Source organism: Globicephala melas, chromosome 5 (genome assembly GCF_963455315.2).
Source record: "Globicephala melas chromosome 5, mGloMel1.2, whole genome shotgun sequence".
NCBI classification, from domain to species: Eukaryota; Metazoa; Chordata; class Mammalia; order Artiodactyla; family Delphinidae; genus Globicephala; species Globicephala melas.
In genome coordinates, this window is record NC_083318.1 from 51,470,729 (window position 1) to 51,494,508 (window position 23,780).

A 23,780-nucleotide genomic window follows, 5' to 3' on the forward strand; every position below is an offset into this window, starting at 1 on the left:
GCATATGCAACATGATCTGAAAATAGAATCCAGACTCATGAATGAAGCAAGGTAAATTTTCAAGAGCAGGGTTTTAAAATTGTCTCTTGAAGTCTGCCTATAGTAAAAGCTAACATGCATTAATTACTGCCAAATTATATGACTCCATGAATTAAAATCAAAGTATAACTTGATGCTATGAAAATAGTCCAAAGCAATAGTTTTTTCACAAATTATTAGCACTTCTGTTCAAAATGTTAAAATGAAACCAACAGTTGCTGTCAAAACTAGAAATATTTATTACTATACCTAAGCCTACTACATTTTCAGAATAAAAATTTGCAGCCATCCTTCAGAAAAGCAAACGTTTGCCTTTTAAAAAAAATTTTCTTAAATATCTGCATTTTTCTCAAAATGCAAAAACAATTATATACCTAACTGTATATCTGGGTTAGTCTTGCAATTAAAAAAAAATTAGAGGACAATAATTCTAAAATTTTCTCTTTAAAATCTGTTAATACTGATAGTTCCTATATATGAAAACTAATTGTAAGATCAAAGTGGAGATGGCAATAAAAACAAGTATGTAAATCCAAAATTTAGCTTAGAGATTTCTATTAAACAATAAGGAAGAAGATGCAAGACGTCCAGAAACATAAAGAAGAGCAAGAAAACAGAGATGCTATGCATCTACTCAGGTGATAAAAGGATCTCCACTTGGTACTAGTTGTTCTTCCTTCTTCTATATCTAATTTTTATTTTCCCAAGCCATTATGTTGTTTCTTCAACAGTCCATTCACGTAGTATTTACTGCCAAATGTTATTTAGGCATCTTTGAGAATTAGTATAAGTGCATTTTATGTAAAAGACTAATGAACACTGAAGGACAATATTCACAAATCATTTACCTATCAGGCACCCTTGGAGCAAAACAGGATGTAGTAGAATGAACACAAAGAACGTAATCAGGCCCAAGTTCGTGGACTTTAGCCTCCACTGCTTTCACGTCTGTGCGTAGCTCGTCACCTTCTAAAACGTTCTCTATCACCACAGGCTCAAAACCTAACCAAGTCAACCAGAAACCAAAATGTTAGTATAAACTGAAATAAGGGGAGATTGTGGACTCTAGGAAGCAGTGCTATTCTACACAAAAACTCTTAAACATTTATTCTAGTCAATGAACCCTTCTCTAATAATAAAGACCTGGCTTAATACCAGCATGAGTCAAAGGCAGGTCAAGGGCTTCCCTGGTGGCGCAGTGGTTGAGAGTCTGCCTGCCGATGCAGGGGACACAGGTTCGTGACCCGGTCCGGGAAGATCCCACATGCCGCGGAGCGGCGTCTAGACCATAATTAGGACTACAAATCTACTTAACATTTTGATATGACATGAAAGACTAATTTTGGGAAGTAAGGAAGCAAATGTTAAATAGAGGTCTACAAAAGTAATAAAGACTCACTGATGACAAAAAGGGTCACTTAGCCCAGTTCAATTTCAGTCCATAGAAAAGTAAATCTACTCATTCTCTGGCAACATTTAAGTTTTATTTTAAATTTCTCTTTATTTCAGAGATGAACAAAAATAATAGCTCAAGTATTGAAACAAATCACAATCATCAACTTAATGTTTTACCTCTAAAGAAAAATACAAGACATTTTAGTAGACCTATCTCATAGCTTACAAAAGCCTTCTATAATTTAAATATAAAAATTGTCTTGCACGCGAGTTATGTACTCACATCTTCAGTCTTCTCAAATACCAGATCTAGCAGCAGGCTAGATTTGTGGATTTAAGAGCTATGAGGGATTCTGAAACCATTTAGCTCAACTCACTCACTTCAAAGATAAGGGAGTCAAAATTTAGGAAGATTAAGTGCCTTCCCCAAGGTCACACAGCAATTTAAAGTAAAGTTACAGGCAAGTAGTCTTCTGTTTTAGAATCCACGTCAAGTTGTCCGCATTCTATCTACAGAAATATAAACCTTCAGCCACTATAAAATCATCAATTCATATACGGTGGTCCACAGAACTCTAGGTTTCATATCTATACAGCTATTAAAACAAAGAAAATTTTACTTAAATAAGTAACTTCCTAAGGACAGTTAATTCTCTATTATTTCCCAAATTCTCTACACTCAACCCTATTTTTGTTTTCAAACAACTATGATGCAAGTTTTTGGGTTTTTTTAAGAATACAACCATCTTGCTTCCTAAGAACATAACACAGTCCAAGTCATAACATCATTTGGAAAAAGTTTACAGTTTTTCAATATGCCAATCCTTCTCTAAGTTTGGTTATCAGTTCTTTGGTTAATAGTTTGCAAATTAACAGACTTGACAGCTTTATGCCACTTAAAATAAACCTTTTAAAAGTCTACCCGTTTCTGCTATATGTCCTTATTATGAATCCCTTTACACGAGTCTCTTTAGGATTATTTATGCAGTTTAATTACAGCCCAATACTGTTCATTTCATACAACAGACTGAGGCCATTCAAAAAATAACTTTAAATTCTCAAATTCAACTTGACCTAAGCAAGCCAAATACTAAAATACCAACTTAAAGTTTTTGTCTCATCTATACTCAATGATGCCTGTATCCTCGTACTTTGATTCATGGTAATTATTTACGTGTACTCCACTCATGTATACAGAACAAACATTCCTGAAGCACCTCTTATGCTCCAGGGATTATTGTTGGGCATTTCGTATGTCATCCCACTTAATTCTGAAAACAGTCTTCTGAGGCAGGTAATCATATCCCCATTTTAAAGAATAGGGACATATGACATAACATTTCCATTTCTTAGAGTGTACTGAAAAGAATTCAAAGCAGGGACTCAAACAGGTATTTGTACCTCCATGTTCATAGCAGCATTATTCACCACAGCCAAAAGGTGGAAGCAACCCAACCCAAGTGTGTAGCAGTGAATGAATGAATGAACAAACAAGATGTGGGATATATATACAATGGGAGTCCTAAAAAAGGAAAGAAATTCTGGCACATGCTATAACATGGATGAACCTTAAAGACATTATGCTAAGTCAAATAAACCAGTCACAAAAGGACAAATATTCTATAATTCCACCTATATGAAGGACAAATTTATAGAGACAGAAAGTAGAATAGTGATTGCTAAGGACTGAGGGTGGTGGGGAGGGTAGAGTTATTGTTTAATAGGTAGAGTTTCAGTTTCAGAGGATGAAAAAGTTCTGTAGCGAGATGGCAGTGATGGTCCACAACAAGAGGAATGTAGTTAATGTCAAGGAACTATACATTTAAAAATGTTTTGTTAAAAGGGTAAATTTTGTTATGTATATTTTACCACAACAAAAAGAAGGAATAGGAACAGGTTTAGTTTCTTTTTCATTTATCTAGCTCTATATAAAAAGTTTGAATTTTCTGTGACATTGAAAAACATATATGTTACTTCTCTTCTTTTACCTGCAGTGATCATGGATTTAAAGCAGGACTTCTGGTCTATTCGTGGCCATATAATGTACTTTGCTTTTGGTCTTTTGTGTCGTAATGTTAAGAAACACAGGGTTAGACTCATACCAGTTGCCATCGGAACTACAAAGCAGTTGGTCACTGTATGGACACCTACAAATACGAAGAAAAACAGAAATTAGTTATTCCACTAAAAAAACAGCATCCTTCTTAAAGAAATGATATACTTCTATCAAATAAAAAGAGTTAACAGACTTAGTGCTTATTCTCCTGTACTCACACTCAGGAAGTTCACTGCTAAATTCATCCTCCAGGCTTATGGCTCTGATTTTCTATCTTACTCTAAAAGTTTTATATATATATATATATATATATATATATATATATATATTTGTCTTTTCAAAAGCCATTTTATACTCTTTTTGGAGAGAAGCATTAATAAAAGAAATTAGGCAAAGGTTTGTGTGACTGGTCAGCCAAAAGTATTATGATTAACACAGTACATACCAGCCAACTTTATGATGTCCAGGACCAAAGAATTGGTAATTTTGTTCAAAAGGCTAGAACCTGCAGCTTTGGGTTGCACAGCAGAAATATCACCCGATCGTCCAATTCCATGAATGAACCTAAGCAAAAAATGGCCAAAAACTGGACAAAAATATTCAGTGTTCTAAGTAATCCACTGTATAAGTATACAAATACAATAACCAAATAAACACTATACCTGACTATTAATAATGTGAAAATATCTAATTAAATCAAAACAAATTCATCAAGTATGCTGTGGTAGCTAGTCTTCATGATGGCCACCATCAATTCCTTTTCTCCCTATGCCCATATGCCACTGCCACACCAAGAGATGGGGTCTAATTCCTCTCTACCTGAATCTGGGCTGGCCTTAGTGACTTGCTTGGTCTGGAAGAATCTAGCAGAAGTGATGGTCTGGAACTTCTGAGCTAGGTCATAAGAAGCCTTCTAGCTTCCATCTGGCCTCTTGAAAGGTTTGCTCAAGAGGAGGTGGGGGGCAGGGGGTCCTCTCTTCAAAGCCAGCTGCTATGCTGGGGAAAGCCCAAGCCAAGCCACTTGGAGAGGTCATCTGAGCTCCCAGCCATCTGAGTGACTCAACTTGGATAAACTGCCCAGTTGAACCTTCAGATGACTAAACTCTCAGCCAACACCTGACTGTACTACATGAGAGACCTGAAGCAATAATCACCTGCTGAGTCCAGGTAACCTGTCAGAGGTAACAATAAATGACTGTTTTAAGCCACTATGTTTTGAGGTGGTTTGTTATACAGCAATAGAAAACCAGGATATATGCAACATTAAATTCTCTTCTTTCTTCCCATTTCCCTAATCAGAGCAGTGAGCTAACTTCTAACAGGGATGAGCTGATGTTTCAAATACTGCCTTAAGTTTAGAAGAAGTACATGCTCCTTGAAAATTAGTGTGCAAATCCACTCATTTTAAATTTAATCATGTTATACACTATTTAAAGATACCTCTGAATACACTTCAAAATCAAAAATCTGTTTGTCATTTATAGTTGCCTAGATCAGAAATTCTGCACACTGGAATTATCACAGAACACGTGTCACACTCTATTACCACTGCAACCTCACATACTAAGCATTTTTTTACATATATTATCAACCATGTTATCACCTTATTTTTAACCATTAGTTTTTCATTCAGGTCATACATTCATTATCATTAGTTTTGACTGCAATAGTTTCGGCTGAAATAAAATTCTACTATTCCTAGGAAAATTTCATCATGATTTAAAATCATGGAAGACGGGAGTTTTTTAAAGAGTTTACCTGTATTTCACAGAAAGGTTGGAGAACAGAGAAATGATCATATTTGGAACCACTAACAACTAAATGGTTATCAGAATTGATGAAAAGCTTTCTGAATAATGCAAAAGAAAAAAGTGACTTAATAATCTAAAATTATAATATACCTTTCCTACATCTACTGCAACAAGCAAGATATTTATAAAATGGGATTCAGTTTAGATGCAGATGAATGACGTTAAAGTTCTATAAATATACCATTCTCTAAAAAAACTTGCCATGTTAGAAAAGAAACATGGAAAACTATAAACAACCTTAGCATATTTTAAACTCTTAACAACCAAACAGGTTTATTAGGTTAAACACTCTTAACAGAATGTATAGACAGTACAAACATTCTTAACAGAACGTACAGCCAGTATCCTTAATCACCCAGAAGCTGACCCAGAATATAACCACCTCATATTAGAACTTTTACCCTATTGTCCTGAAAAGCACCTACTCAGGTACATTGTTTCCATCTCCCTGTGGCATCTAGTTCACATGCCCATTTAAACAAGAAGTAGGTTACAAACGGACATTTTATAATTTAATATGATTAATACTGCCACTATTGTTTTTAACCAAAAAAAAAAAGAAAAAAGGGAAAAGGAAATACTTTGTACTTAAAAAAATCATACCTGTAATGTCGCCGAGCAACTAATGCAGATGCCACTCTCCCTTCCCTTTCTCCCACACCACAATTGCCCAGGAAATTGTTGCTATCCATGATTGCAAGTTCATGTAAAAAGAGTTCAAGTGTACTTTCATCCCAACCATCCTCTGGACACTTGCCCTTAAGAAAAAAGAAAACAAAAAAAGGCTTATGACTATATTTAAAAAACCATCATTCCCCAGAACCCTACTTCAATGAACTTTAAAACTTTTCCATGCACATTTTGCCATGCTCCTTGTTTTCTAAAATTCAAACATAAATTCAGCACTCTGAAGAACCTCTGAATAGGCAAAATGTTTGTGTTACACTATATTACAATTATCCACACGATGCTGTGAGAAGTGATGATAAATACAATGAGATTACTCAGGTTTAAAGTTGCAGTTAAAAGTAACTGAAAACGAATAAACCTTGTCTTCAACTAGGATTTTTCACACCAGGGTGTTAGAACTAGGGTTGTCAAACTTTAGTGACATTAAAATTCAGGATGCTGGCAAGAACGAGACCTGTGAAGTTCCTCAGCAACACCTGCTTCGAGTTAGTATATCGTAGTTTATAAATATCATGTGTTCCCCAGGAGTAGTGAAAGATGGAAGACACGAACTTTGCCCTATCCGCAAACGAAAAAGTAAATCATGCCGGCCTTCCCCTCGCTTCCCCAACCCGAAGTTAGGGAAAAAAAAAAAAAAAAAAAAAGGGCTCGACGTTCCGAACTCCCCACATCCCCTAATAACACTCTCTGGGTTTTTGCCAGCATTGGCGAGGCTGAGAAGGAGCTGAGCGGCGCAAGCCGGCATATGGCATGCCCAGCTGCGAAAGACTCTGGGGACAGGGCTCAACCAGCAAACACGAGCAGGTGAGGCAGGTCCTGGAACTAACAGGGGCGCTGGGCGGAGCCGGAGCCTGGGGTGCGCGGCAGCTGGGGAGGGACCCGAAAGCTCGGTACCTTCTCCAGAAGCAGCCGTATGAGGTGCTCGTGCGACCGGCGGGCCTCACAGCCCTGCCGCACGTAAGCCGGCGACACCAGCCGCTCGCCCGCCGCGAAGCTCTCGCGGTTCATGTCCGCAGTGGCGACTGCTGCCGGAGAACAACTAACACATGCCGGACACACTCCGAAACCAGGAGGCGACTCGCCGCCTGGACGGTACGGGAAGGCCTTGGGACAAACATCTACGTCTCGCTCTCGCACATGCGCAAACCGCTCCAAATAGCGTGCCAGGAGCGGAAGGATTTGAGCATGCGCAGAGGTGTCGGGGCGTTTGGCGGGCTTCAGGCAGTACAGAAAACGAGCCCCGCCTCCCTGCATCTGATTGGTCCAGTTAAACACTAGTGTGCCTGAGACCGTCTTGAAGGAAGGACTTTTCTTCTGTGAGGAGGAGCTGAGGAGTCAGGGCAAAGTGCGTGGCGTCTCTGAAGAAAACATTTCCGAAGTTACTCTGTGTTCCACTCTTGTTGAATGATGAGCTCTGGGAGTCTGTGCTTCAGCCTTACTCAGGTCGTGTTTCTCAGATTCCTGAACCGTTTATCCTTACCCTCATACATCTCAACATTTACAGTTGCCTGGCAACCCCATTTTTTTTAAAATTTATTTTATTTATTTATTTATTTTTGGCTGTGTTGGGTCTTCGTTGCTGCGCCCGGGCCCCCTCTAGTTGCAGCGAGCGAGGGCCACCCTTCGTTGCGGTGCGCGGGCCTCTCATTGCGGTGGCCTCTCCTGTGGCGGAGCACGGGCTCCAGGCGCACGGGCTTCAGTAGTTGTGGCACGCGGGCTCAGTAGTTGTGGCTTGCGGGCTCTAGAGTGCAGGCTCCGTAGTCGTGATGCACGGGCCTAGTTGCTCCAAGGCATGTGGGATCCTCCCGGACCAGGGCTTGAACCCGTGTCCCCTGCACTGGCAGGCGGATTCCCAACCACTGCGCCACCAATGAAGCCCCCCCTCTTTTTTTTTTGACCACACCACCTGGCATGGGGGAATCTTAGTTCCTCAACCAGGGATTGAACCAGTGCCCCCAGCAGGGGAAGCGTGGGGTACTAACCACTGGACTGCCAGGCAATTCCCTGGTGACCCCATTTGAAATAGTGGTGCCCCACTCCTTTTCTCCTTTGCATTACAGAATTTTTGGTCATAGCACTTATCATTCACCTCCTGATATAACAGACATTTGTTTATACACACACACACACACACACACACACACACACACACACCTATGAATGTAAACTCTCTGAAAGGCAGGGCCTTGGTGTTTGCTGCTATACTCCACAAACACCTAGAAAAGTGCCCAGAATATAGAAGGGGCTTAAAAAAAATTTTAATAATGAATTAATGAATTAGTTTCACTATTCAACAACCCAGCCCTAGGTGCCTGAGATACAGAAATGAAAAGGCAGATTCCCTGCCTTTGATTTCCTCCTAATCTTCCCTTTAGGTGAGCCTACAGTAATTCCTGAAATCACTCTTATCTAGTGGTATGCTGGGGCCCACTTGCACTGGTTCATACTTGCTTGCAAGAGCTGATTGTTAAAAAAATGTTCAGTAATTTTGTGATTTTACAATTAAGCCAATTGTATTAAAAGCAAAAGTAGTAAATAGTCATCACTTCCTAATTATTTTACTACATTTTACTATTATCTCTGCTCTTGAGATTATTTACATCTGTTGTACCTGAATAGTGGTAATAAGATATATTGACATCCTACTGCCCATCTCTTTCCAACTCCCTTTTTTAGTGTTATCATGTTGGTAGCTTGAAACTGGCTGTGGTAGGAGTATTTACACCGTGGAAATCAGAAAACTCTACAAATTCGGCTCTTACCTTCCCCCCATACACCACTCCCCTAGGACTCAGTTGTTTAACATGTACCAACTCACCACTATTCCTACTGCATGTTCCCAGGGCATCCTGCCATTTATCAGCCATAGTGCTTGTCAAATTCCATTTCAATTGTTAATGTTTTGCCTTCCTCAACTAGACTGTGAGCTCCTGGTTGACAAGGACTATATTTGACATCTGTGTTCAAAGCACAGCTCGGAACACTGTGTAATAGACGTTCAACAGCTTCCCCTTGCCAACAGCCTCCAATCAGAGCACACCTGAACCCTTCCTCTTTTTCACCATAAAGCTTTTCCCTCTCCCCTGCCTGCCTCTGAGTCTGCCAAATGCAAGTGGTTGTAACTAAGTCTCCTGCACTACCAAGTTCTGAATAAATAGTCTCTGTTTGTTACTTGGATGGTCTACATTACTTTCCACAGTTTTCCTGAAGACTCCACTGAGACACGGACTGCACTGTCCATCACCATGGACCCCAGCCTTCAGCCAGATGAGGTTCTCACAGAGACCGTAGTGCCTTGCGCCTTCTTGCTGTCAAGTCTGTGCCAACATGGTAAGTCAGTGCTGAATCTGAGCTCCACTATTTTTGTGTTGAGTTCCTCAGCTATTTATTCTAAGTGTGGTACCCAGGTTTTGTTATTGCTTCCGATTTTGTTTGACATCCTTGGTGGAATCAGACCATTCTTTTTCATGCTTTTTGGTTCTCTTTTGTACTTCTGTTTTGTATTGAGCTGTCTGAAAGTGTGGTCATAAGACAAAGAATCATGGGGTAGAACACAGGCATAGGCCCTGTAAGCTTGTTGTCTGAGCCAGCCTCACAGACTGATGAGTTTGCTGTTCTTACCAGACCGGCATACATTTGGACAAACTTCGTTGTGAGTCACCAGTAAAACTGGATGAGGTTCTCCTTTCCTCTTGATTTTTTGTCCTGAGAGCTTGCCTTTGATCAAGAGGGAGTTCACTCTAATTTTCCACCTGCCAAGGGGCACAGATTGTTGGGTCTGTGTTCAGAGGGGTCTTGAAACATGAAGAGAACAAACATCACTTTTAACCAACCATTGCCAGCTCTCCTGAGGTCATCAAAGCTTAAAACCTCTCCTCCTCTGGGAAAAATGGCTGCTTCTTATGTGTATTTTTATTACAATCCTAATACTGGTGCCTAGCTCTCTAAATGGCGTAATGTCAGCAGTGGGTATTTGGGCCTTCAGTGGCCACTCTGGGGAACATTTGACTTGAATACATATTTTATTTGATAGGCACCTTAGAAAAGAAAGGGAATTAAGATTTCTCAGGCCCAATGGGCAGCTGTGTTTGATTAGTATGCAGAAGCCTCCAAAGGAAATTCTGGTTCGAAAAGTATTTCGCTAAAAGATTCTGTAGCCAAAGCCAATGAGCAATTTAACAAACTATTTTTTTTACGATTTTATCTTTTTAAAAAAATTATTTATGTATTTATTTTTGGCTGCATTGGGTCTTTGTTGCTGCGCGTGGGCTTTCTCTAGTTGCAGTGAGCGGGGGCTACTCTTCGTTGCGGTGCGCAGGCTTCTCATTGCGGTGGCTTCTCTTGTTGCAGAGCATGGGCCCTAGGCGCGCGGGCTTCAGTAGTTGTGGTACATGGGCTCAGTAGTTGTAGCTCGTGGGCTCTAGAGCACAGGCTCAGTAGTTGTGGCACACAGGCTTAGTTGCTCCGCGGCATGTGGGATCCTCCTGGACCAGGGCTCGAACCCGTGTCCCCTGCATTGGCAGGCGATTCCTAACCACTGTGCCACCAGGGAAGTCCCAATTTAACAAACTTAAGCAACAATAAACTAGACTCCTTTCCTAGTAAATCCTCCTTATCCTGTTGCCTCCCTACATCCAGATGTCCCCCTTCTTCCTTGTCCTTGTGATCTCATCAACTCTTCCCTTCTCTTCCTCTTGTCCGCACCCCTTCCCTACTCCCAGAAACTCTCCTAAGAGTACAAAACGCCAGTTGCCTCTGAAGATCCACCCCTCCTATGAGCCAGATATATGGGCCACTGCATAATTTAAACTTTGGACCCAAGATGAATTAAGAGCTATAATTAAGCATCTCTGCTGCCATATAAGACCAGCAACTATTCATAGGAGCATTTTAAATTAGTTTGGGTGCATATGATTCAGGGTTACCTAACCTATATCAACTTGTACACATGTTGGTCAGAACCTCAGAACCTCAGCTAGATCTTGGATGGCAAAGCTGATTGGATTGACCCAGAAAGGCATCTACAGAATCTCTCTTTCTACAATACACCTGTCCAAAAAAAAGGATCTAAAATATATATATATATTTGAAAAGCAGGACAAAGTCTCCTAAAAGTACTGTAGTATCCCCAAACATTTCCAATAAAAATTTATTGTATGAACCATACAAACAGAAAAATGATGAAAATATAGGAGATTTCCATGATTTTCTAGTAGAAAATACCTTCTGACAACACTCAAGAGTTAATGAAGGTGCCACTTGTAAAAGGAGTCCTTACATCTCATTTTGTCAATGGGGTTAAACTGGAAACTAGAAGCCTAATTCAAAAGTAGAAATTAGAACGAGAAGTAGCTCCTTTGCCTGAACTAAAACACCTGTCAGAACATTTTGAACAGCTCTAGATAAGCTCCAAAATAAACTAGAATCATGCAGACTCAGCAGCTAGGTGGCCCACTTCCCAAACAACTATTTTTGGCAAGGTAGATATTGTAAACAAAAAGGACACTGGAAAAAAAGAATGTCCCATCCTATAAAAGAAAAACCAAGATGAAGAAAATCCCTCAATTCTGATCTATGGGGGTGCTCTGAAAAAGGAAAACACTTTCAATATCCTGACTTACCCTTAAACACTCAACTTGAATAAATATAGATGGTCAACCTCATCAATTCCTGGTAGATAGGGATGCTACTCTTACTACATTAAACACCATCTTTGCTCAACCTCTTCCTCAGAGTAACCATACACACAAGTGATAGTTCTTTCAAATAACCCACAGATATTTCCTATCTCCCAGCCCTTAGCTGTAACACTTGAGCCCTTGAATAAAAAACATTCCTTCCTGCTCTGTGATATCACCCTGCAAATTTAATAGGGAGAGACTTACTTTGCAAATGGAATTGTAATATTAAATACACAACAGAACGACTGTTAAAGTTCCAGAGGACTCTTCTATTCATAATCAAGTTGTGTCTGTTCTAGATATACCTTTGCCTTCTCTATTATATTTGATGCATACCCCAGATAAAGCTCTTGACATCATACATGACATTCTATGACCTTAAAAGTCTCCTGACATAGAAAACTAATTAGAGCAGTAAATAGATCCCACCAAATATCCCCAATATCCCTTGAAGCCAGAAACAAAGGAAGGTTTCAAAGCTGTAGTTGAATGCCTTATATCCAAAGGTCTTCTTATATCCTTCACTAGCCCTTGTAACACTCAGTAAAGAAACCAAATGGATAAGGATATCAATTTCTTCAAGACCTCAGGACAATCAACAAAACTTATATCCCTCACTTCCCAGTGATACCTAACGCAAATACTATCTTGGCATCAATTCTACCTGAAGCTACTTGCTTTACTGTAGTGGACCTTTGCTTTGTCTTTTTTGATGTGCCTCTAGATCACATCTAGGACAGTCAATACCTTTTAGCCGTCACCTGAAGAAGATAACAGTATTCCTAGACAGTCATGCCCCAGAGGTTCACTGAAGCCCCCTCCTATTTTTCTCAGTTCCTCAGACAAGTCTTAATAGATCTAAATTTCCCGTGTTATTAAGTTCTGATACAATATGTAGATGATGCCTTACTTTATTCAAAGATTAAGAAAACTTGAAAAAGGATTCCATTTACTTGCTCTCAGTCTTAGAAGAAAAGGGACAAAATTTCAACAGATAAACTGCAGTTTTTACAAAGCACAGTCCATTATTTAGGTCATGGGATATCTAAGGAGGGGAAAACGCTCTCTCTTGATAGACAAACAACTATTCAAACTTACCTTAGACCTCTCACAAAACAACAGTCTGACAGGATTTCTAGGTTTAACTGGATATTGCAGACAAATTTTTATAAGATTGCAATGCCTCTTTATGAGTTGACTAAGTTCTCAGTAAGAGACCTTTTCTGGGAACCCAGATATGGAACAGGCCTTCTGTAATATGAAGAAAGTTCTTCAGTAGATTCATTCACGGGCATTCCTAACTACAAAATTCCCTTTTGTCTATATGTGCATAAGTGAACTGGACAAGCCCTTGGGATTTTAATTCAGCTTCATGGGAACCATCAAAAACCTATTGCCAGACCCTTGACCTGGTTGCAAAGATTTATTCCCCACGTCTTATAGTAATAGCTGCTGCTAAAAATAAATAAATAAATAATTGTTGAGGTTTCTGCTGAGCTAGTTCTAGGCTCCTTGCTTGACGTCACGGTTCCTCATACAGGACAGACATTACTACTGGCTAAGAACATGCAACACTTTTCAGCCAGCTGATTAACCTCCTATGACATTGTTACTCTTGTAGTCTCGCATTGCTAAGTATTCACCACTCCAACACTGAATTGCCACTTTGCCAGAGGAATGTGAACCTCACAGTTGTCTTACCTTTGCTAGGGAATGTTGTGTATGCATTCAAATGTATTAGAGAATGCCACTGAGAACCACAAACTAATATTATTTGTTGATGGCTCATACTTCAAAACTGAAACTGGAGGTTCAAGCAGGATATACTATCACTAATTTAAGCTCTCCTTTGGAATGCAGTCCTCTGCCCAAGGTAAAAATCAGCCCAGATGCCAGAACTTATTGCACTTAATAGAGCTAGTCAGTTAACCAAAGACCAGAGAGTAAGCATGTATAGAAAGAATGTATGCTTTTGGAATAGTACATGATTTTGAAAACAATACTGGAAATCTCATTTAAAAAATGGATGAGTGGGCTTCCCTGGTGGCGCAGTGGTTGGGAGTCCGCCTGCCGATGCAGGGGACATGGGTTCGTGCCCCGGTCCGGGAAGATCCCACATGCTGTGGAGAGGCTGGGCCCGTGAGCCACGGCCGCTGAGCCTGCGCGTCCGGAGCCTGTGCTCCGCGACGGGAGAGGCCACGACAGTGACAGGCCCGCGTATTACACCGCAAAAAGAAAAAAAAAAAAAGGATGAGTTAGGAAACTTTAGGTGCATTCCTACATCTTAGAGAGGTGGCTGTTATGAAAATGGAGGCTCATGCAGAAAGGGATAATATGGTAAAGAAAATGCTCTAGCAGATCATTGTGCCAAATAAGCAGCCGTAACCAATGTTATGATCCTATCTAAACCTCAAAGCATCAATCTATGGAGGTATTCAAAGAGGCCATTATAAATATCAGTGTTTAACCCCTGATTTTGAAAGGTAAAAATGGAAAAACTCTGGTTGTACCTTTCACTGAGATAGTCTCTGGAACTCCCAAGATGGCTGCTTGGTGGCATCAGATGACTTCAAATGGAAATTAGCTAAATTTCTCCATGAAACTACTCATCATGATAGAGACAAATCGGTCGCTCTCTTAAATCAGGACTGATCAGGAAACTCTAAAAGGTTAGCTGAGGTTATTTTCAGGTCATGTGTCACCAATCAACAACGTAATCCTGAAAAAAACCCATAAAGGTGGGACATAGCCTGGAACCAAAGCCTCAATCGCCTTTTGAACACCTTCAATTTACTGTTATGTCTATTTTAAAATATTTTTTAGTGATTGTATGTCTACTTTCAGGATGAGCTGCAGCATTTCCTTGCCAAAAAGCTATAGGCTTCACAGCTACTAAAAATCTGCTTGATTTTTATTTCTAACCTGGGGCATACCAATTTGTACGTCAGGTGACCAAGCACACACTTTATGGCAATCATTATAAAAGAATTCTGTAATGCATTACCCCTTACTCAAAAACTACATTGTCCTTGCCACCCACAATGTTCTGGAAATGTTGAAAGAACCAATAGCATCCTTAAGTTTAAATTAACAAAACTTTCAGAAATGTGTGCCATCACTTGGCCAAAGGTAATCCCACTCCCACTAGCCTTTATGGCCATATGGTCCATCCCCTTGGGGACACATCACACATCACATCAGTTATTCCCCTATGAATTGGCAACTGGAAGGCCCAAGCATTTAGGGATTTCACCTCTAATAATAGTCTCTGTGCTGCTGCACACAGACATGAGAACATATTGCAGGGACTCATGTACTATACCCCGTCCTATCACCAAGATCATTTTGCCATTATTCCCACAACATCGTCCTAAACAGCCTCTTTCTCATCTTCGGCCAGGAGATTTCAGCTATTGGAAGAGATATAAGAGACAAACTGTTCTTGAACCTCATTGGTAAGGACCTTATCAGGAACTGCTAACAACAAGTACAACAGTGTTACTCCAGAGAGTCAATCATGGGATTCAAGTTTCACAACTAAAGAATCAATTCAGAATTCCATGCAATTAGAAGATTACTCCAATAAGGCAGCTCAAAGTGAAGATTCTCAGGGATCTTCTAGAAGAAGCCAATCTTTGGAAGTTGACAGCTGACTCAAGACCTTCAGAAAAAGCAGATGACCTCAAATAGTAGATAGCTTCCTCCCAAGATATTGAACCAAGATCCCTGCCCTATTCCTGTTTTGGTTTTTATCTGCTTGCTTATTCTCTACCTGGGAGAATTACTGATTCATTGCTCAGGCAGGGTCCCCAGTGGTGAGAATTATACAAAGAGAAAAGACTATAAGAAACTTGTTGCTAACTAAAGCAGAATTTTTCAATGATACCATTTCTGCTCTAGATGGAATACAAATTAGTTGCAATTCATTGGCATGAGTAGTAATGGACAAATGCATTTTTCTAGGTTTCTTATTGGCCAGTCATGGTGGCATCTGTGCCATTGCTAAAATTCTTGCTGTACTTAGATCAATAAAAAATCCAAGATAGAAAAGGCTATACATTGTTTTAAGGAAAAAGCTAATTAGCTGTCTTAAGTTGATACTCATGGCCTGTAGGATTTGCTGTCTTGGCCTGAGTTGGATCTGTTGGGTTCCTGGTTCTAAACATCTTAAAAGAACTTTTACTTGTTTTTGTTTTTGTCATAATGATCATGATGCTGGTCTTTGCATTCTATGTAGAGTCTTAAATTCTTCTGTACACTCACTCTTTCCTCAGATTATTATCATAATAATAAAACAACAAAAAGTTTAAGAAGATCTCACAATAAAATTGACCATGAAGGCAACTGAGCAATCCCTAGGAGGTGAAGATCTGGATCTCTAGCCTTCCCTACATTGGCCAACCTCTTTCAAGTGAGAAAATGACCCAAAAGGGCAGGGTCTGAGGAGCTGACTATGCAAAGGAACACTAGCCAGACCATATATGATGATAGAACTCTGACCCAAAACCTTGCAGCAACCAGCCCAGGAAGGCAAACCACAGTCTCTGTAGCAATCATCCTAGAATAGTCAGGACTTGGTCAAGCACCAAAAGCATCCCTTTAATTTGCCTCCACTTCCAAAGCAGGACCGATTCGAAAAAGCTATTCTTCACACCAGTCACATCAGATACCTCATTTCTAGTTAACCCATCTCTAGCTTCCTCATGCCAACAGCCTACAATTGGAGCATACCTGACGCCTTCTCTTTTTTTTCCATTATAACGCTTTCCCACTGCCCTGCCTGCCTCAATTGCAATTGAGAAGGGCACTTCAGCTCCACAATATTTTTCTCCAAAACTAATAACCCCATTATAACCATTGGAAAATATCAGACAAACCCTAATTGAGGAACATTCTAGGAAATACCTGACCAGTACTCCTCGAAACTGTCCTCATCATGGAAAAAAATAAAATCTGAGAAATTTTCATAGACCGAAGGAAACTAGGGAAGGCATGGTAACTGAATGCAGTGTGGTTTCCTGGATTGAATCCTGGAACAAGAGGACACTGGTGAGAAAACCAGAAAAATCCAAATAACAGTCTGAAGTGTGGTCAACAGTATGTGTCAATATTGGTTTCTTTGTTTTGACAAATGTATTATGGTAATATTAGATATTAACATTAGGAGAAGCTAGGTGAAGGATATACGGGAAACTTTATCCATCTCCGTACCTCTAAAATTGTTCCAAAAGTTAAAAATTTATTTTTTAAAAAAATGGACACATTTTCAGGCAAAAACAGAGAGTTTTCAACAAAACACCACTCAAGGAAATGCTAAAGAGTGTCCTCAAGGCAAAAAGAAAAAGTTCCAGATGAGATAGCAAAGATGCAAGAAGGGATAAGGAACAATGAAAATATATGGATGTAAATATATGGGTGAATCTAGGCTAATATTGTCTACATAAAAAACTACAGTAATGTGGTGAGGGATTTAACTATATATAGAATTAAAGTACATGGTTGGCATTTAAGTAGGGAGGAGATAAATAGAGTAAATACAGTTAAAGTGTTCTGAGGGTTTTGTAGTCATAGAGTGGCCCATGAACTTACTAGAAAGCAGAATCTTGGGCCTCTCCCCAGACTTACTAAATCATAATTTTCATTTTAACAAGCTCCCCTGTGATTCACATGCACATTAAAGTTTGGGAAATACTGTTCCAAAGGTGCTTGTATTGTCTCAAAAAGAGAGTAAAGCTACCAACTGATATTACATTTTTGCAAATCTAGAATTTATTTTATAATCTCTGGGGTAAGCAATAAAGGAATAGTTTTAAAAAGTGTGTAATTTCCAATCTAACATGGGGGAAAAGTGGGATAACAAAAAATAATCAGTTCAAAATAAGGCAGAAAAGAGTGAAAAAGAAACAGAACAGGTAGGACACATAGAAACCATATTAAATATAAGTGAAGCAAATTATCAGACAATTTTTTTAAACAATTATATGCTTTGTACTGAGAACACATCTAAAACAAAAGACTATACAAAGATTGAAAATGGAAAGTAAAAGAATGGGAAGAAATATAACATGCAAATACTAACAAAAAGAAAGCTGACATAGATTTTTAATATTAGATGAAGTAGACTTCAAGGTAAATGGCATTACTAAACATAAAGAGGAATACTTCATAATGATAAAAGACTCAATTCACCAGGAAAATATAATAATTCTAAATTTGTACACACCAAATAATATAATTTCAAAATACATAGGTCAAAACTGATAAAAGGAAAAATAGATAAATCTATAGTCATTTTGAGATATTACAGAGCACCTTTTAGGAACTAATAGGTCATATTAACACAAAAAATTAGTAAAGATTAAGAAACACTATGTTTAGTAAACTTGACCTAATGGACGTTCATAGAGCCCTGTACCCAACAACTGCAGAGCCACACATTCTTTTCAAGGTCACGTGGAACATTTACCAGAATTGACTACATCCTGGGTCATAGAACAAGTCACAACAGATTTCAAAGCAGTAAAATCATGCAGAGTACCTCATCTGACACAATGCAACTAAGCTAAGAATCAATAATAAAAACAAGGTTATAATAGAAATTAGAAAGTATTTTGAACTGAATGATAATAAAACCACATATCAAGGCTTATGGGAAGAAGCTAAAACCATGCTTGGGAGAAACATATGACTTTAAAAGCAAAAGAGGGGACTTCCCTGGTGGTCCAGTGGTTAAGACTCTGTTCTCCCAATGCAGGGGGCCCAGGTTCGATCCCTGGTCAAGGAACTAGATTCCGCATGTGGCAATGAAGATCCCGCACGCCACACTAAAGATCCCGTGTGCCGCAACTAAGACCCGGCACAGCCAAAATAAATAAATAAATATATATATTTTTTAAAGCAAAAGGGAGGGGACATGGAAGGAAAAAAGCATATAGTAGAAAGGAAAAAAAAAAAGCTAAACCTTTCTTAGCTTTTATCTCAAGAATTAGTAAAACAGTAGAAAATAAACTTGAAGAAAATAGAAGGAAAGAAATAATAACAGTAAGACTGGAAATTAAGGAAATAGAAAACAAAGAGAGGATTAGCAAAAGCAATAGTGGTTTCTATGAAAAAACTAAGGATGAGGTGGGAAGCAGGGTCCAGGTCCAAAGACCAGGGAAACTACAAGAATGAAGTGTGAAGGGTCGCAGGGGAAGGTAGATACACAGCAAGTGGCCAGGGAGGGAGAGAAGGAGCCAGATTTTCAACAGGGATTTTGGGGTGAAGTGCTGTACATTCTAGAGGAAACCCCCATCCTCCATCTCCCTATGAAACACTTAGTAAAATAGTCTTTTCTTGTTAATCCATTATGGGATTGGATCTATTTTGGGGATGTCTTGAAGCACTAAATCCTGCTCTTAACGTGGGTGAAGAGTGAAATAAAGGCAGTTCAAAAGCACCTGGTCCCTAGCTCTAATAAGAGCTAACACTGAGCCCATGTGCCAGGTGCTGCTCTGAGGACTTCACCTGCAGTAGCTCATCCAATCTTCCCAGTGGCCCTATGAGGCAGGTATTATTATCCTCACCCCATTTTATAACTGAAAAAGCTAAGACTCAAAGAAGCCAGGTGAGATTGCACCAGTGGTCAAGGGAAATAGGATTCTGACCGTGCTGTCTGGCTCTGGAGACTGTGCTCTTAACAAACCGTCCCCACCCAGTGTCAGAGCCAAGAGGCACTGCATGGTCCATGCTTTAGATAGGTAAATATGCAGCCTCAAAGATCTATCCAATGGGATGTGGATGGAGTAACAAAAATATTGCCAGAAGGGGAGAGAGGACAGGTTGCCAAAAGCATATGATTAAGTCTTAAAGCCATTAAACCTTATGGGCAGAAAAGACCCCACCATATTGGTATCAGGAGTCCTTGATGCTGAGCCCTGATAGCATCTGAAGACCCAGAAGGCACCATAGACTCTTCCACTCCACCACCACTCACAGTTCATCTATCAACAATCTTTTCATGCTTCACCTCAGCCCTTTCTCTCCATCTTCCTTCTGCCACCTATGCCAGGCATCTCATTAACCTTAGACAACTGCAAATACAATCCAGACTCCTTACCTTGACCTGTAAGGCCCCACAAAGTCTAGTCCCCACTAACATCAAGTGATATCTCTCCCCTCTAGCCCACTGACCTCCTTGCAGACCCTGGAACACACGAAATTTTTCCTTTACAACCTCAGGACCTACCCATATGCTGTGCCTGCTGCCTTAAATGATCTTCCCCTCTACCATTTGTATGGCTAGCTCCTACTTTTCCTTCAGTGTAAATGTCACCTCTTCTGAGAAACCTTCCCGGATCACCATATCTAAGTAAGAACCTAGTTTGAAGTAAATTCTCTATATATTCACTTAAAATTCTTTAATGAGTTGATTGCTTGGGTAATGTCTGGAATGGAAGCTTCTGGAAGACAGGAACCATGACTATCTATTCACCTACTCTTCCAGCACTTAGCATGGTGTCTGACACGTAGTAAGCATTCACAAACATTTTTGAATGAATAAATGATAAAAATGGATCCCAAAGATTGCTTATCATTTGGTGGTTGCTGAATGAACCCAGATATGAAGAGAGGGGAGAGAGCAGGGACCAGAGATGAGCAGGTGACACCTCATGTGATGAGGGTATTTCATATTAAGGAGATACTTTCCAAAGGCAAATGCAAATAGGCAAATAATGACCACATCACTTTGTCATTCCACTCACATGTGTTCTAAAAATGTTTAGGGTGGGGGAAATGACAAGTCTCACGAAGCATGGCAGGATCTGGTGGTTGTCAACCTCATTAACGAGACCTCTTAAGCAATTTGAAGCAAAATAACTTCCACACCAATGTCAAGCTTCATAGAGCAGTTGGAAGGAGGAAGTGAGGGAGTAGTAGAATCAGTAACTAGGTTGCTCAGAAAAGTCTCCTGTGATTAGAAAAAGAAAAAAATGTAGTAATTACATTTTGCTAAGACTCAGAATTCAGAGATCCTGGTCTCACCTTCATCTCTATTTCAGATGGAGAAAGATGAAATAAAAGTAGATGTGGATGTAGCAGAAGGTAATTGAAGATCTTCTCTGGGATGAGTAAAGCAATTCTCTCTCCAGAGGGAGGAGGGATGGGTAGAGAAAGCTTCTTCCAAGCAATAAAACTGCGCCATGGTTACAGTTCCTGCAAAAGCAGGAGCCAAGAGGAAAGCTGTGGGAGACTCGTCAGGAGTCTGTGATCTGGCCCAGAGCCTGGGGCTCGCTGACACTTGAAAGAGAGTAAGGAGAGTTCCAGAGGCCCTTGACTTAGAGTGATGGCGGGTGGGGGAGCAGTGATAAAGGGAAGTGAGTGGCTGGTGGTCAAGTAATGGTGAGGAAGTGGCCTCTGGAATCAGGCAGATGGAGTTCAGAGCCTGGTTCCTCCTTTTCCTCCAGCATTAATTTGTGCAAATTACCCAATCTCTGTAGACCCCAGCTCCCTCCTCTGTGAAAGGAATCTAATAATAGTGAGGGGAAGGCAATGACAGATGTAAAAGGTTCAGCCCAGCGCTGGCACCAAGGGAGCACTCAGCAAATGGGAGACCCTGATCTCTGCTGTTGCAGCTAGTAGTGGCCATGGTAGTGAGGCAGTCACTTGACCCTGGGTGTGGAGAGTACAGCTTCTTTCTCATGGGCCTTACCGGAAGCTGGACAATTACAAAATACATTCTCCAGACTCCCAACTAGCACTCTAGAAACAAACTAAGTTTAGCCAATTAGCTGTACTTGTGTGAGACTTAGAAGATGGAGGGCATTTCCTGCTTTTTTTGACTGTTTCTTGTCACTGGCAAGCAAGGCAGTAGACACATGAAATTTCTGGCATTTCAGAATCCATTCTTTAGAATGGAATCCATTCTTTAGCCTCCTGGGTGTCCAGAGGCAGTGTGACCTTGATACTAGGAACACAGTCTCAGCTCTGGGTTCTTGACATCAGTAGCCATAGCAATGGCCCCAGAGGTGGTATCTTCCCCGGCAGGTCAGTTCCGCAGTATTCTGGAACGCATTTCTAGAGGCCCAGTCTAGGGCCCACACCCCTAGAACTCCCGATGATTTTGTAAACACCTTATTCTCTATATTAAGTCCCTTCACAGTTAAAATATCTAGAGGCATGTCTGCTTCCTGCACTCAATCCTCACTAGTACACTAGGTGTTTGCATTTCTTTCTTTCACAATCTCAATTGTTATCACATTTTTCATGAGTGAAAAAAAAGTGTCTTTAAAGCATCATCCACTTTACCTGGTAATATTATTTTCCCTGAGTTAGTCGCACCTACAGGAAGATTGACCAATTACCCCATCCCTATGTAACTAAGCCTGAGGCATTGTCATACCCTGGTGACAGCTGCCCAGATTGCTACCGTGATGCTGGAGAGGGAGTAATCAGAGTCAGAAAATCAGAGTACAGCAGACTTCACATTCCCAAACCAAGAAAGGGGAGCCCGATCCATACTGATGTGCTCATGGAATATTGAAAATGGAGACGCTGACAGAGGAGAATTTCTCCAGTATTGCCCAAGAGAGATGGAGCACTGATGACTCAATATGTGTCTTTCCGTCATCTTGACAGATTTAGCTTTTTCACTGAGAATGACTCACCATCCCTCATTGGTGACTGTATTAGTTAAAAATAGCCACTCCCTTTGCAATGGACTCAAATCATTTTCAGAAGAAGGCAGGAAATAAACACACTCTGCAACCCTTTCATCTTAACTAGGTTTCCCTATTGATGAAAGATCACGCTGCCCATCTGACACCTGTGCTGGTGTGGTTGTAACTGCTCTATCTCCCTCAACACTAATGAGTTAGCATTCTAGAGTTTTCTTCAGCTTTTTGTGAGTCTGTAATCATTTTATCAATGATTCAGTTTTACAGAGCCTGAAAACTGTTCTACAGAGAAGTGAGAATAGTTTGTGAACCTATAAATCTGAGTCAAAATCTGAGCTCGTCTCTATGAGAAGCCCATTAACCCTGAGACCTTCTTCTACCCCCCAAAGCCCGACTTGCATTCTCTAGTGGACAAACATACACTTTTTGTTCAATTCTTAATTATCTGCATGTGGCATATTCAACACCATTTATTTTCATTCCCTTAGGAGACTAACTGAAAAGACCAGGCTCTTGAGTTCAAGAGATATGGGTTCAAATCCTGGTCTTTGGCTTCCTGGCTCTGTGATCTTGGACAAGTTACTTTAGTTCTCTGCATTTCATTTTCCTAATTTGTAAAAGGAAGCAATAAGAATACCTACTTTTAAGGCAGATGGCCAACAGGCACCTGAAAAGATGTTCAACGTCACTGATCATCAGGGAAATGCATATCAGAACCACCATGAGATATCACCTCACACCTATCAGAATGGCTATGGTCCAAAAGAATACAAATAACAAATGTTGGCAAGGATGTGGAGAAAAGGGAACCCTCTTAACTGTTGGTGGGAATGTAAATTGGTGCAGCCACTGTGGAAAAAAGTATGGAGGTTTCTCAAAAAAACTAAAAATAGAACTACCATATGACCCAGCATTTCCACTCCTGGATATATATCTGAAAAAAAACAAAAACACTAATTCGAAAAGATACATGCACCCCAATGTACATAGCAGCATTATTTACAATTGCCAAGATATGGAAGCAACCTAAGTGTCCATCAACAGATGAATGGATAAGGAAAATGTGGTGTGTGTGTGTGTGTGTGTGTGTGTGTATGTATACACACACACACACACACACACAATGGGATACTACTCAGCCATAAAAAAGAATGAAATTTTGCCATTTGCAGCAACATGAATGGACTTGAAATTGAAATTATTTGCTGGATGTCACAGGAATGCAAAGATGAGCAAGCCACAATCAAAACCCTTTAGAAATATCTGATCTAGTAAGGGAGGATGCAACCTGCATGTAGGTAACATAAGAGTCTGAATGAGATGCGCCATATAACTCAAGATCCCATCCAATTTAGACAACAAGCTTAAGTAGGACGTATCATTTGAAAGTGGAACAGTCTCTGTCCAAAGATAGGTAGAAAGAGTGTTCCAGGAGGAGGGCAGTAAGAGAGTA

The 23,780-nt window shown here is 40.1% G+C and overlaps 2 protein-coding genes across 3 annotated transcripts in view; one reads left to right on the forward strand and one right to left on the reverse strand.

Annotated features, from left to right (window-relative positions):
* SEPSECS (Sep (O-phosphoserine) tRNA:Sec (selenocysteine) tRNA synthase) overlaps nt 1-7,114 on the reverse strand; it is a 46,953-nt gene extending 39,839 nt beyond the window's left edge. For both annotated transcript variants that reach the window (XR_011377478.1, XM_030832204.3), the window contains exons 1-5: nt 6,886-7,114; nt 5,905-6,059; nt 3,936-4,054; nt 3,423-3,581; nt 888-1,041 (exon numbers count right to left, since the gene is read on the reverse strand). Coding sequence is in view for 1 of the 2 variants with exons in the window: in XM_030832204.3 (XP_030688064.1) it covers nt 888-1,041; nt 3,423-3,581; nt 3,936-4,054; nt 5,905-6,059; nt 6,886-6,999 (701 nt within the window). In the remaining variant the exon portion in view is untranslated. The remainder of the gene's footprint in view (nt 1-887; nt 1,042-3,422; nt 3,582-3,935; nt 4,055-5,904; nt 6,060-6,885) is intronic.
* A 1,995-nt stretch (nt 7,115-9,109) lies between these two features.
* The window catches only part of PI4K2B (phosphatidylinositol 4-kinase type 2 beta), a 122,074-nt gene continuing 107,403 nt past the window's right edge, over nt 9,110-23,780 (forward strand). Inside the window, exon 1 of the mRNA XM_030832211.2 lies at nt 9,110-9,321. Coding sequence (XP_030688071.2) covers nt 9,168-9,321 — 154 coding nt within the window. The 5' untranslated portion in view covers nt 9,110-9,167. The remainder of the gene's footprint in view (nt 9,322-23,780) is intronic.